General features: G+C 41.0%; 1 protein-coding gene across 21 annotated transcripts in view; it reads left to right on the forward strand.

Moving 5' to 3' along the window:
• Positions 1-13,606, forward strand: part of LOC131427610 (sodium/hydrogen exchanger 3) — a 238,500-nt gene that overhangs the window by 128,258 nt on the left and 96,636 nt on the right. For 18 of the 21 annotated variants that reach the window (XR_009229294.1, XR_009229293.1, XM_058590965.1 and 15 more), the window contains 9 exons: positions 10,379-10,642; positions 10,738-10,931; positions 11,348-11,468; positions 11,539-11,677; positions 11,750-11,967; positions 12,043-12,126; positions 12,205-12,413; positions 12,474-12,599; positions 12,667-12,848. Coding sequence is in view for 19 of the 21 variants with exons in the window: in XM_058590965.1 (XP_058446948.1) it covers positions 10,379-10,642; positions 10,738-10,931; positions 11,348-11,468; positions 11,539-11,677; positions 11,750-11,967; positions 12,043-12,126; positions 12,205-12,413; positions 12,474-12,599; positions 12,667-12,848 (1,537 nt within the window). In the remaining 2 variants the exon portion in view is untranslated. The remainder of the gene's footprint in view (positions 1-10,378; positions 10,643-10,737; positions 10,932-11,347; positions 11,469-11,538; positions 11,678-11,749; positions 11,968-12,042; positions 12,127-12,204; positions 12,414-12,473; positions 12,600-12,666; positions 12,849-13,606) is intronic. The other 3 variants (XM_058590967.1, XM_058590969.1, XM_058590979.1) reach the window with 1 other exon arrangement.

Consider the following 13,606-nt stretch of genomic DNA (forward strand, 5'->3'; position numbering starts at 1 on the left):
TGGGTTCGGAAATCATCATCATCCTAAAACTGAATAAAAGTCGATTGATTTCTAAAATCTTGTAATATTCTCTTCGGAAATATTGGCGAAATTCTGGAATTAGCATTACGATGAACTTGTTACGTTCTGCGTTTACATTTAGAGTTTTACATAAATTGAAAATAAATTCCACCTATACTGATATCAAAATGCACTTTTGATTTGATAATGTATTATCTCTCGAATTAGTAAAAGATTGTATATTAAACCGTATTTACAGCTTTTTTCGTACAGTGCATATGGAGAAATGTTCTATATATTTGGGGTTGTTTGATTCAGTGTACTGATTGGCAAAGCTGTCATATGTGTATAACAAAATTCGTATTATATTAGTAACCTTTTTTTGTACCGCAATGTTATTGTGATGTCCCTCGTGAATCGCCACAGTGATCCATATTGATATATATTTGATATATATAACATTTTCTACATTGTGTTAATTTTTGAATCAATGTTAGATAGATTCAATAACTTCCAGATATCATTGCCGTTTCAACCTTCCGAGCGAACGGACGTGATTTGGATTTACTGCGAAAGCATTGAAAACCAGTTGTGTGTGTGATAAAGTGGTCGGACGATATTGTGTGATAGACAATAGTGCTTTTTCCTCTGAGAGGTTTTTTTTTTCGCATTATATAATAGAACAGTGCCTTATTGCGAGCGGTCGATCGAAACGGTACCGTTAGCCGATTATTGTTTCGCCGATCAAGGCCAAGTGTGAGGATTATAAACAAGCGGCCATTGTGTGAGGATTATAAATAAGTGTGCCTTTTCCTCTCGGAGGTTTTTTGCACACCATCAAAGCGGCGATACGCCGATCGACGAAATCCAGCTTGGTGTCCCCCGTTGGATCTTAGTTAAGTACCTTTACTTCGTTTATTTTTATTTCTTTATTTGACCATTATATTTCCCCCCGAATCATTTGTTTTTGCGCGGAAGTATTTCCGCTATGTCTAAATTAAATCCTGCCCCCCCGCTCCCGATGTTCAAATGGAGACTTCCCTTGTCAGTAAAAAGTCCCGCATAAAGAGCTATCCTGATGGGCTCGCACTACCGGCCGGGCCTTACGCGGTCTATTTCCGGACCAAATCAAAGGAAAAAAAACTGAATATTTTAAAAATATCGCGGGACCTGAATTCGCGATATAATACCATAAAAAGTATAGATAGAATACGGCCAGACAAGCTCAGGGTCCTGTTTACCAGCTCAAAACAGGCTAATGAGCTTGTTCAAAAGGATCCTTTTACGCTGGAGTACCGCGTCTACGTGCCAGCTCGTGAAGTCGAAATCGACGGTGTGGTCACCGATTCGAGTTTGACTTGCGAGGATATTCTTAAGTACGGGGCGGGTTGTTTTAAAGACCCCTCACTTAAGAATGTCAAGATACTGGATTGCAAGCGATTGCATTCAGTATCGATCGCCGGGGATGGAACAAAGTCTTATCCCCAATCAGACTCTTATCGTGTGACCTTCGCCGGCTCGGCATTGCCCAACTACATCCTCTTGGACCGGGTTCGTTTGCCTGTTCGTTTATTTGTACCCCGGATAATGAATTGTACCAATTGCAAACAACTGGGGCATACAGCTACCCATTGCAGCAATAAGCCACGTTGTGCTAACTGTGGGGAAGCTCATGCGGACGGCTCTTGCGGTAAGGATGCTGAAAAGTGTCTCTACTGTAAGGAGGGTCCGCATGACCTCTCTGACTGTCCCGCTTACAAACTGCGAGGAGATCGGATGAAGCGTTCCCTGAAGGAACACTCCAAGCGTTTCTTTGCCGAGATGGTTAAGAGTGCCACCCCTCCTAAACAGGCAACGAATCCATATGCCTGCTTGTCAACTGACGAGAGCGATTCTGACGACCCTTTGGAAGGTCCATCTTCAGCGGTCCCTCATAGCTGTAGGAAAAGAATTAATAAATCTTCTCATAAGCTACCTAGTAAGGGTTCGAAGGTGTCTTCCGAAGGGCTTCGAAAAGTTACAGCTAACGGGAATCGGGAAAAATCACCGAAGCAAAAAGCTCCTGGTCTCGGAAAACTCAATTCCGAGATGGAATTCCCACCGCTTCCAGGGACTAAAAAATCGCCAAGCGTCCCTGAAAATCCACCAGAGAACCAACTAGGTGCTGGACTTATAAAGTTCTCTGATGTTGTGGACTGGATTTTTACAACTTTCAATATTTCAGACCCTCTTAGAAGTATTTTAATTGCTTTCATGCCAACAGTAAAAACATATTTGAAGCAGTTGACTGCAAATTGGCCCCTTCTTTCAGCGATTGTATCTTTCGATGGCTAAATCATCCACCGAGGTCACGGATCTAATCACTGTTTTACAGTGGAATTGCAGAAGTATTATCCCAAAAATAGATTCATTTAAATTTCTAGTAAACAATCTGAAATGTGACGCATTTGCATTGTGCGAAACTTGGCTAACTTCTGAAATACCCTTAAACTTTCACGATTTTAACATTATTCGTCTGGATCGAGATAATCCCTATGGAGGAGTACTTTTGGGGATCAAAAAGTGCTATTCTTTCTATCGCATTAACCTCCCCTCGATACCAGGTATTGAAGTTGTCGCATGTCATGTTACAATCAAAGGTAAGGACCTTTGCATTGCTTCCATCTACATTTCCCCAAGAGCCGCGGTTGGGCATCGGTGGCTCAGTGATATCGTAGAGCTCCTTCCTGCACCGACGTTGGTTTTAGGAGACTTTAACTCACACGGTACGGGATGGGGCTGTCTTCACGATGATAACAGATCAACTATGATCCATGATATCTGCGACAACTTCAATATGACAATCTTGAATACGGGAGAAATGACACGGATTCCTGCACCACCAGCAAGACCAAGTGCGCTGGATTTATCCCTTTGCTCGACATCGCTACGGTTGGATTGCACGTGGGAGGTAATTCCTGATCCCCACGGTAGCGATCATCTACCGATCGTAATATCAATCACCAGCGGCTCAAAACCATCGAAGACAATCAATGTTTCGTATGACCTCACACGAAATATTGATTGGAATAGCTATGCGACCTCGATATCTGAGAAACTTGAAAGAACTCAACAACTTCCTCCGGAGGAAGAGTACACGTTTTTGGCTGGCTTGATTCTCGACACCGCGACTCAAGCTCAGACGAAACGTGTACCCGGCGCGAAAACTAACATCCGTCCTCCCAACCCGTGGTGGGACAAAGAGTGCACAAATTTAAACGCGGAGAGAGCCTCCGCGTATAAAATATTCAGAAAAAAATGGAACACCTGATAATTACCGGAATTACGCTGCGTTAGACGTTAAAACTAAGAACTTGATTAGAGCCAAGAAACGCGGTTACTGGCGTCGGTTTATAGACGGCTTAACGAAAGAAACATCTATGAGTACTCTTTGGAACACAGCCCGACGAATGCGCAATCATAACACCACGAATGAAAGCGAGGAATATTCCAACCGCTGGATATTCGATTTCGCTAAAAAAGTATGCCCAGACTCTGTTCCGGAACAGAAGATCACCCGCGCCGCGACACCAAATACAAACGAAACACCGTTTTCGATGGTAGAGCTCTCACTTGCACTCTTGTCATGTAACAATAAAGCCCCGGGATTAGACAGAATAAAATTCAACTTGTTGAAAAATCTGCCAGACCCCGCCAAAAGGCGCTTGTTGAGTTTATTCAATAAGTTCCTTGAGGACAACATTGTTCCACATGACTGGAGACAAGTGAAAGTGATCGCCATTCAAAAACCAGGAAAATCAGCCTCCGATCACAATTCGTATCGGCCGATTGCTATGCTTTCCTGTATCCGGAAATTGTTCGAAAAAATGATTCTCTTCCGTCTAGACAATTGGGTCGAAACTAATGGCTTACTTTCAGATACACAATTTGGTTTCCGCAGGGGTAAAGGAACGAACGATTGTCTTGCGTTGCTCTCAACAGAAATTCAAATGGCATTTGCTCGTAAAGAACAAATGGCGTCAGTTTTCCTAGACATTAAGGGGGCTTTTGACTCAGTTTCTATAAATATCCTATCTGAGAAGCTGCATCAGCATGGTCTTTCGCCAGTTTTGAACAACTTTTTACATAATCTATTGTCTGAGAAACACATGTACTTCGCGCATGGTGATTTGTCGACAATACGATTCAGTTACATGGGTCTTCCTCAGGGCTCATGCTTAAGCCCCCTTCTATACAATTTTTACGTAAACGACATCGATAAATGTATCAACACATCTTGCACGCTAAGACAACTTGCCGACGACAGCGTTGTGTCTATTATAGGACCCAAAGCTGGCGATCTGCAAGGGCCGTTACAAGATACTCTTGTCAACTTATCCACATGGGCTCTTCAAATGGGTATCGAATTCTCTACGGAGAAAACTGAGCTGGTTGTATTTTCGAGAAAGCGAGAACCAGCACAATTACAGCTTCAACTAGGGGGTGAAACCATAGCTCAGGTCTTCACATTTAAATATCTCGGGGTCTGGTTCGACTCCAAAGGCACCTGGGGATGTCACATTAGGTATCTGAAAAGAAAATGCCAACAAAGAATCAACTTTCTTCGTAAAATAACCGGGTCGTGGTGGGGTTCCCATCCAGGAGACCTGATCAGGCTGTACCAAACAACGATATTGTCCGTGATGGAATACGGATGCTTTTGCTTCCGATCCGCGACGAACACTCATTTCATCATGCTGGAAAGAATTCAGTATCGTTGTTTGCGTATTGCCTTGGGTTGCATGCAATCGACTCATACGATGAGCCTCGAAGTGCTGGCGGGTGTTCTCCCATTGAAAAAACGGTTCTGGGATCTCTCATATCGTTTGCTCATTCGATGCGACATTTTGAATCCTCTGGTGATTGAAAATTTCGAAAGGTTAGTTGAGCTTAATTCTCAAACCCGTTTTATGTCCTTGTATTTTGATTACATGGCTCAGAATATTAATCCTTCTTCGTTTGTTTCCAACCGTGCTCATTTCTTGGATACTTCTGATTCTACTGTGTTTTTCGACACATCCATGAGAAAAGAAATTCGTGGAATTCCGGCTCACGTGCACCCTCAAGTGGCCCCAAATCTTTTTTATAATAAATTTAGAACAGTCAACTGTGAAAAGGTGTTTTACACTGACGGATCAAACTTTAACAAGTCCACAGGCTTCGGCTGCTTCAATCAAAACATCACCGCTTCTTACAAACTCAGTGATCCGGCTTCAGTTTACGTCGCAGAATTAGCTGCTATTCAGTACACCCTCGAGATCATTGAAACCTTGCCCAAAGACCATTACTTCATTGTCACGGACAGTCTAAGCTCAATAGAAGCTCTCCGGGCAATGAAGCCAGGAAAGTATCCCCCATATTTCCTGGGGAAAATACGGGAACATTTGAGTACTTTATCTGAACGGTCTTATTTAATATCGTTAGTCTGGGTCCCTTCGCATTGTTCTATTCCGGGCAATGAAAAGGCAGACTCATTGGCTAAGGTGGGCGCATTAGAAGGTGATATTTACGAAAGACCAATCTGCTTCAATGAATTTTTCAGTATCTCTCGTCAGAAAACTCTCGAAAGTTGGCAAACTTCATGGAGCAATGACGAACTGGGACGATGGCTACACTCCATTATCCCTAAGGTATCGACGAAACCTTGGTTCAAGGGGATGAACGTGAGTCGTGATTTCATTCGCGTTATGTCACGACTCATGTCAAATCACTATACATTCAACGCACATCTCCGGCGTATCGGGATCGTGGAGAACGGGCTCTGCACCTGTGGCGACGGTTATCAGGACATCGAGCATGTCGTGTGGTCGTGCGTAGAGTATCGCGACGCCAGGTCGAAGCTACTGGAATCCCTCAGGGCCCGAGGTAGACCGCCTGAGGTTCCGGTTCGGGATGTGTTGGCGAGTCGGGATAGTTCATATATGCTTCTCATATACCAGTTTCTCAAACACATTAATATACAAGTGTAATCTGTTACATCTGGCTTAGAAAGTTCCTCCTATTTATCGACGTTGTTTCAACTGTGGCTAAGAATTATTTCTCAACTGCAGGTTCGACACTAACTTCCGCCGATTATCCCGATTCCTCATCTGTCCACCATCTTCATCGGAACTAACAAGATCTTTTTGCTGTCACTAACCTTCGCTTCCCCCCTCCCCGTCTCTTCACCATCTCGATGTCAACTAATTAGATCTCTGTCGTTTTAGTCATTTCATTCCCATATCCCCTTTTTACTCCGTTTTCCGCAATATTTACTTCGCTATATTTTTTTTTCATTTTCTTCTGTAACAACACCATCATCGCCCACGGAAACTTATCAACAGCATGCGGGCCACCCGCCGGGTATTCGTAACCTGGGGGTGTTTCCCGCGGACCCACACGGACCGAAGAATGCGGCCAACATGAATATTCACCAACGCCATATGGAAGACTCTCATGAAATATTCAATTCACCGGCCGATCACCACATGAAGGCTGGATCTGCCAAAGTCAACCACTGCGACCCAAATACGACATTACTTAATGATACAACCCTAGTTTTAAGTTAGTCGTAAATTTTAAATTAGTAAAAGCCCTTGGCATCTTAGAGCTTAAGCAGTGTGCCTTAAATATTATATTCTTGAATAAAAAAAAAACTTCCAGATATATTTTTTTTTCATTTGGATTTTTTATTTCGGCTCATATGCACTTAAGCTTAACGTGGCCATTTAACACTAATAAAAAAATATTTTTTTCTTTTGGCTGGATCAAGTTGTCTCCTTTTCCTTGGAGGAGAGGCGTTTTCATTACTATCCAGCATTTAAGGGGGAGCAATGGTTTGCTATTCTTGCTGCCATCCATTGGTTCGGGGTCACTGTTGTTGGTGGAATCATCGTTGTTGCTTTTATTTGCCCAGGTGTTTGTTTCTTTTTTAGATGCAGCTGGTGTACCTTGTTCTGCATGAGTTGCGACTATAGGTTTCTTTGAGGAGGATGCTTCATTGTTTTTGGTAGCTGTCTCCGATGTACTTGATTTTTTTGGGTTTGGTGCGAAGGGAGCGCTGTTGTCCTTTGGTGAAGATGTCTTCTTGTCCTGTACCATACTGAAAAGCTTTATGACAATATTGACATGTGGCCTTCTGATTGTCATAGGTAACAAGTGATATGCACGGAACCCTTGTATCATGGCCGAAAATCACATAAGAAGGAAAAGTCTTCTTCTTCTAAACGTACGCCATTTAGCATACCGGGGAAAAAGTTCTTCCACTTTTATTTTTCGATGGAAAGAATCTCTTCATACTGGGACATAGTTTTGCGAATATAAGGATCGCAGATGCTTTAGGGTAGATCATGCACACGCACTTCTATAGCACTATCTTCCATATATAATGGAATGTTGTACTTAAGGTTTTCGTGCTCCACATGGTGCACATTTTTATTGTCTTTAACTAATTGAATTGCATCCAACTCTTTATAAAACTGGATGTTAACAACATTATTTGTCTTGTCGCGTTGAAGTGAATGCACACGTTTAATATCAAGATGCATTAGCTCCTTAAGCAAACCTTCTTGTATCGAAGGTCGAATTTTGCACTGCCTGAAGTCAACAATAATTGTATTCTTCCATAGTGGTGGTGGTAGCTTTTGTTCGGTTTGTTCACTCATTTCAAGATCGTTCTATTGTTCACTACACAATACTGTACCTGGTTTCTTCCGTCCCCAGCATAATGGTTTTGTTTTACTAATTGACATGGATGAGATGTGAAAGCGAACTGTACTTCCAGATTGTTTCATATAATTCTTAAAATTATGTTTTGATGCTTACGTCGCTTATTCGATAAAATTCCAGGAATCGAAAATATCCACAATTGAAACGAGAAAATTGAATAGAATGAAAAAAGTGCGGTTTGTCGGTTACGTCACTTACACAGAAGTGTCAGCCTTGATCAAAGATCTATGAGCAGCTTCCAAAAGAGCCTAAGTTGAGATCGGTTTCGCCATCTTCTGGAACATTGTAGAGTCGCCATGTTAGTATAAAAATTATAGCAACGCGAAAACTTGAAGCGAATGCACATATTTCCATTTAACCCTTGGATCTAGCAAAGCAGCAAATTTTATTCTAACTTATGGTTTTCGTTTATCAGTTGGATGAATGGGGGCACCTAGTTCCGGAGGTGTGATTTCCATTCGGATCCTTCCGGTTCCGAAATTACAGTGTTGAGTGTTTCAAATTTCAAACCGTCAATACAAACGGCAGAATCAAAACTGTTTCAATATGTATATTTCTCATATGTTTATGCCCAAACATCGTAGCTTTCATTCAATTGACAAAGAACACTATTGGAGGAAAGGAGGATCAAACCTGATTTATCAGTTACTTTTTCTTGAAGAACTTCGAATTCGTAGATTTATTTGTAACAAAAAATTTAGACTTTTGACCGTAGCTTCAAATCGCTTGCCTGATCAGATATCGTTTTACGAAGTGAAAAATATCTATTTTATTTTTTGGTTTTATTTGTCAGGAATATCTCCTTGAGGTTTCGTAAAACTTCAACTCGGATGCTGCTCATAGTATGCATCCTAAGAATCTCACAGAAACATCTTTGAATAACTTGAAGCTTGCTTTTTTTTTTTCATAAATACGTTTATTTCATAGGCAATATACATAAGTTTTTCTTCGCCGTGGCATCCACAATACATAGTACTTCAAACCTAATACATTTCGAATATCATATTAGTATGTTGGTATTCATTAGTTAATCTAAACACTGTTTTTATCAAGCGAGTTGCTATTATAAATTACATTAAATGAAATACATTTATTTTGTACATGATCTTATAACTATTTCAGGTTTGTTTGTATCAGTTTATCACTTTTATTTAATATAAGATAGCTGGCTATTGATTGAACTCATGGAAGAGAAAACAATCTAACATAAAATAAAATATAAATTGGAACTCCTATGGACTTAATGGAATAATAAAGAAGTTTCATGTAAGGAAAGTCACGACAAGCAAGAATGTCGCGAACTGGGACATTGGATAGTCTACCTTGGGTACGCAAGGAATTTATTAGTTGAGATCGGACATCACGATACTCCACGCATGTCCAAACAACATGGTCAATATCGCGGTAACCTTCGCCACAAGCACAATGATTAGTCTCGGAAAGTCCAATTCGAAGGAGATGTGCATCTAACGTGTAGTGATTGGACATGAGTCTGGACATCACACGAATTAAATCTCTACTCACATCCAGTCTCCTGAACCATGCCTTTGTCGATATTTTAGGAGTAATTGATTGCATCCACCGACCCAGATCATCTTTATCCCAAGAAGCTTGCCAGCTGGCTGTTCTTTGGCGAGACGCGCTATAGAATTCGTTGAAAGCAATCGGTGTCTCATGGATTTCACCCTCAATAGCACCACGTTTGGCTAAAATATCGGCTCTTTCATTGCCTGAAATGGAGCAATGAGCCGGGACCCAAACTATTGTGATTTGATAATTATTATTCAATATGACGTTCAGGAACGGTTTTATTTTGCCCAAGAAAAAAGGTTCATTTTTGCCAGCAGCGTTTGAGCGAATGGCTTTAATTGCACTCAGACTATCTGTGAAAAGAAAATAATGGTTTGGAGATAATGTGACGATTACACTCAAACTGTAATGAACTGCTGCTAACTCTTCTATATAAACAGATGCAGGTTCTTGAAGCCTAAATGAGACCGAAACATTATTGTTGTTAATAGCAATGTTATGATGTTTGTTTTAGTACTTGTTAAAACATTGCATAGTTGCATAGTAATATTTATCACTGATTCAATCTAGAATATCTATCCAAATATTCATTTCATATTGTAAAAATTTGCAGAAAAAAGCAAATAACTTATATTTATTAGATGGATATTTCTCATTACTAAGTAAGCATTTCAGGGAGTGCTGTCTTCGGATATCTGCATTTCGCCTGTTCCATTAATCTAGCACACAATCAATTACATTATTACTTGACTCAGAAGGTTCAAAGTGATATTCGAGAAGAAAATTAGAGTTTAGAATGTTTAATGAAATACACTCCGAAAGTAACGCATTTTCCGACGCATGATTAATCTTCATTAAAGAACACATTAAAGCTCTTCATTTGGATCATTTTCATAATAAACTCATGAATAATTATCATGGCTTCACGCCTTGATTGGTTTTTAATCATGGCAACGGAATCGGGTTTTTTGCTGTATAGTTCAAAATGAATTCCGGTCCAGAGTTATTGTGGTGTAGTATTAAGATTCAATATCCTTTCAGTCAAACGTGAAGCATTGACCTAACCGACACATGTAATTTCTTCTTTTTCTTTTTCTTACAGGCTTCCACATGACGCCAAAGTTGAGTAAAATATTCCCCGAATCCTGTCTGCTGATCGTGGTGGGGGTCATAATCGGGGTGTTGCTGCGGTACGCCACCAATCTGCACGTGTCGCCACTGACGCCAAACACATTCTTCTTTTACATGTTACCCCCCATCATCCTCGATGCGGGTTATTTTATGCCAAACCGTATGTTTTTTGACAACATGGGCACTATCCTATTAATGGCTGTGATCGGTACAATATTCAATATTGCTACCATTGGTAAGTTTTCCCTATTGTGAGCGGAAAAGCTCCTAGCCAGGTTCGAGATGCTTTGACTAACGCACTTTCTACCGCTTCCAACTCTTTATTCGCAGGTGTTTCGTTGTGGGCGTGCGGATTAACTGGTATTTTTGGAGTCGATCTTCCATTTTTGCACGTATTTTTGTTTTCCTCTCTCATCTCGGCTGTCGACCCGGTGGCGGTGTTGGCGGTGTTTGAGGAAATCCACGTCAATGAAGTACTGTACATTGTCGTGTTTGGCGAATCGTTACTAAACGATGCTGTCACGGTAAGTCGAGTCTTCAGGCTGAGAATGAGATCTGTACCCACCACCGTTCGGGCTAGGTGAAGTGTTTAGTTGATTGAGATGAAAAATAGAAACGGGCTAGGAAGTTATAATGGAATACTGCTAGACGTCTTCATTCAATCATAAATACATACACTTATTCTTAGCATATAATTTAAAACGTCTGCTTAGAGTTCTCTTTAATTTGTAGTAGCTGCATACTGCTCTTTCCTGTTGTGCTAGGCACAGTAAACAGATCAGCTTACGTTGCCGGCTTTTCCCGCCCGGTGCTGAACGTTTGATTAATACATAATGGCTTAATTTATAAACCTATTTACAACAGACAGCACTCCACTACAGCGCGACCCTCCCTGAATCCCTGGCCATTAATTATTTATTTTTTCACCGTTCCGGAACAGGTTGTGATGTATCACATGTTCGAGTCGTACAACGAGATTGGCACGCAAAATATTGAAGTAATCGATATCGTTTCGGGTGTTGCTTCGTTCTTTGTGGTTGCCCTCGGTGGCACCGTTATCGGTTAGTATGCGAAATGGATGGTTCGATTTCTGTTCACAGTTTAACTTATTAAAAACTATTGCCGGTGCAGGTGTGATCTGGGGCTTCCTAACCGGACTCGTCACTCGCTTCACTGATCACGTGCGAGTAATCGAACCGATTTTCATCTTCGTGATGGCCTATCTGGCGTACCTGAATGCGGAGATTTTCCACATGAGCGGCATCCTGGCGTAAGTGTTGTATTGCATCTAGAAACAGATTCCTTCAGTTATAAATCTTACCTCATTCTCGTCACTTTTCAGCATCACATTCTGTGGTATTACGATGAAGAACTACGTCGAGCAGAACGTTTCGCATAAATCCCATACCACCATCAAATACGCACTCAAAATGCTGTCGTCTTCATCCGAAACGATCATATTCATGTTTCTGGGCGTAGCCACGGTCAATAATCGGCATATCTGGAACACGTGGTTCGTGCTGCTGACGATAGTGTTCTGTTCCGTTTTTAGAATTATCGGTAAGTGTTCGTTGTTTGACCAACCAGCGCTGTGTTTGCATCGATAGTTTTTTCATTCTTATCGATTTTTTGCAGGTGTCCTCCTATTATCAGCACTGGCGAACCGATTCAGGATACACAAACTATCAAAAGTAGATCAATTCGTTATGTCCTATGGAGGTATGTCAATTCTCCCTAGCAAAGGACACAGGAGCAATTTGTTATTCTATTTTTTTTTCTTTCATGTTTTCATACCAGGACTCCGCGGTGCGGTGGCTTTCGCTTTAGTGTTGCTAGTCTCCCAGGACCACATTCCGCTGCAGCCGATGTTTGTAACGACCACCATCGCCGTCATCTACTTCACTGTGTTCCTGCAAGGCATTACCATCAAACCGCTAGTCAAAATTCTGAACGTAAAACGTTCTAGCAAGCGGAAACCGACAATGAATGAGCGAATCCACGAACGGGTATGATGAAAATCGCTTTTTAATAGGATTGCTGCTAATCTTCCGATGATGTTGTTACAGTTCATGGACCATATGATGGCAGGTGTTGAGGATATAGTGGGGAAAACTGGAAATTACAACATTAGGGATAAGTTTAAACGGTTTGACAATAGGTTCATTCGTCCGTACTTAATTAAAAATTTACAGGTGCGTCGCATTATCGGTTTTCACGGTTCTAAACCACAGATTCTAATATTCGTTTTTTTTTGCACAGGGCCCTGAACCAAAAATTTTAGAAACTTATTCTAAGCTGACAATGCGCGACGCGATGGACTACATGCGTCGAAATCCGTCCACGATCGGTCAGATGTCCGGCACCGAATCAATGAGTGCGTTGTTCCGAAACTATACCGGTGTCTTCGGCGGAAGGTGCGGAGCGTCGTTTCTGGGAACATGGTAAAATTTCAATAGATCGATGCATGTGTTCCAAACCAACAGAAAAATAATGATTTTTTAAGAGTGGTTGCATAACGTCTCCTCGAAAACGAACTCCTCGAATGAAATTGCAAATTAGACCATTTTCGATTATGAGTAAGCAAAGTGAAGTCTTTGTGAAGGCTGGGACCAGTAGTTCGCGTTAAACAGTTACAGTTAAATGCGAAGTAATCAAAGATCACTGTTCAGAATTACCATACATACCCACCGAATTACCCGCTAAAGAAAATTAGAGTGTAGAGTTTACCCCGTAACCTCATTTAATTTTGTTGATCGGACATGATTGACATTCCTTCTGACCATCTTTGTGAACTTGTCAAAAAGCTACCTACTTAAAATCGAGTTTGACGAATGTTTTGTTATCGACATGGTTGTACAAAAACTTTGTACGATTTTCGGCCACGGAATTCTGCTTCGTGTGCAGGTTAGAATGTTTCCTGAATTTGTACGACTAGCAAGAATGTCCCTGGCAAAAGTTGGCCACTTCTCGGATCGAAATACCGCACTGAGCTCAATTTTCTTTTTCACATTATATGATATCCTAATGATTTTGCACTATTAGCATTTCCAATAATAGTTACAAGATGTGTTCAACATCATGTCAAATATATGAGATAATCTTATGAAACATAAAACTCTTCTTAACGTTATTTTTACAGGATTTCCATATAACGAATGAAATTTCCAGTCTGAGTCAAATTGATTGGCGCGTCTTATAA

Source organism: Malaya genurostris, chromosome 2, assembly GCF_030247185.1.
Source record: "Malaya genurostris strain Urasoe2022 chromosome 2, Malgen_1.1, whole genome shotgun sequence".
Lineage (NCBI taxonomy): Eukaryota > Metazoa > Arthropoda > Insecta > Diptera > Culicidae > Malaya > Malaya genurostris.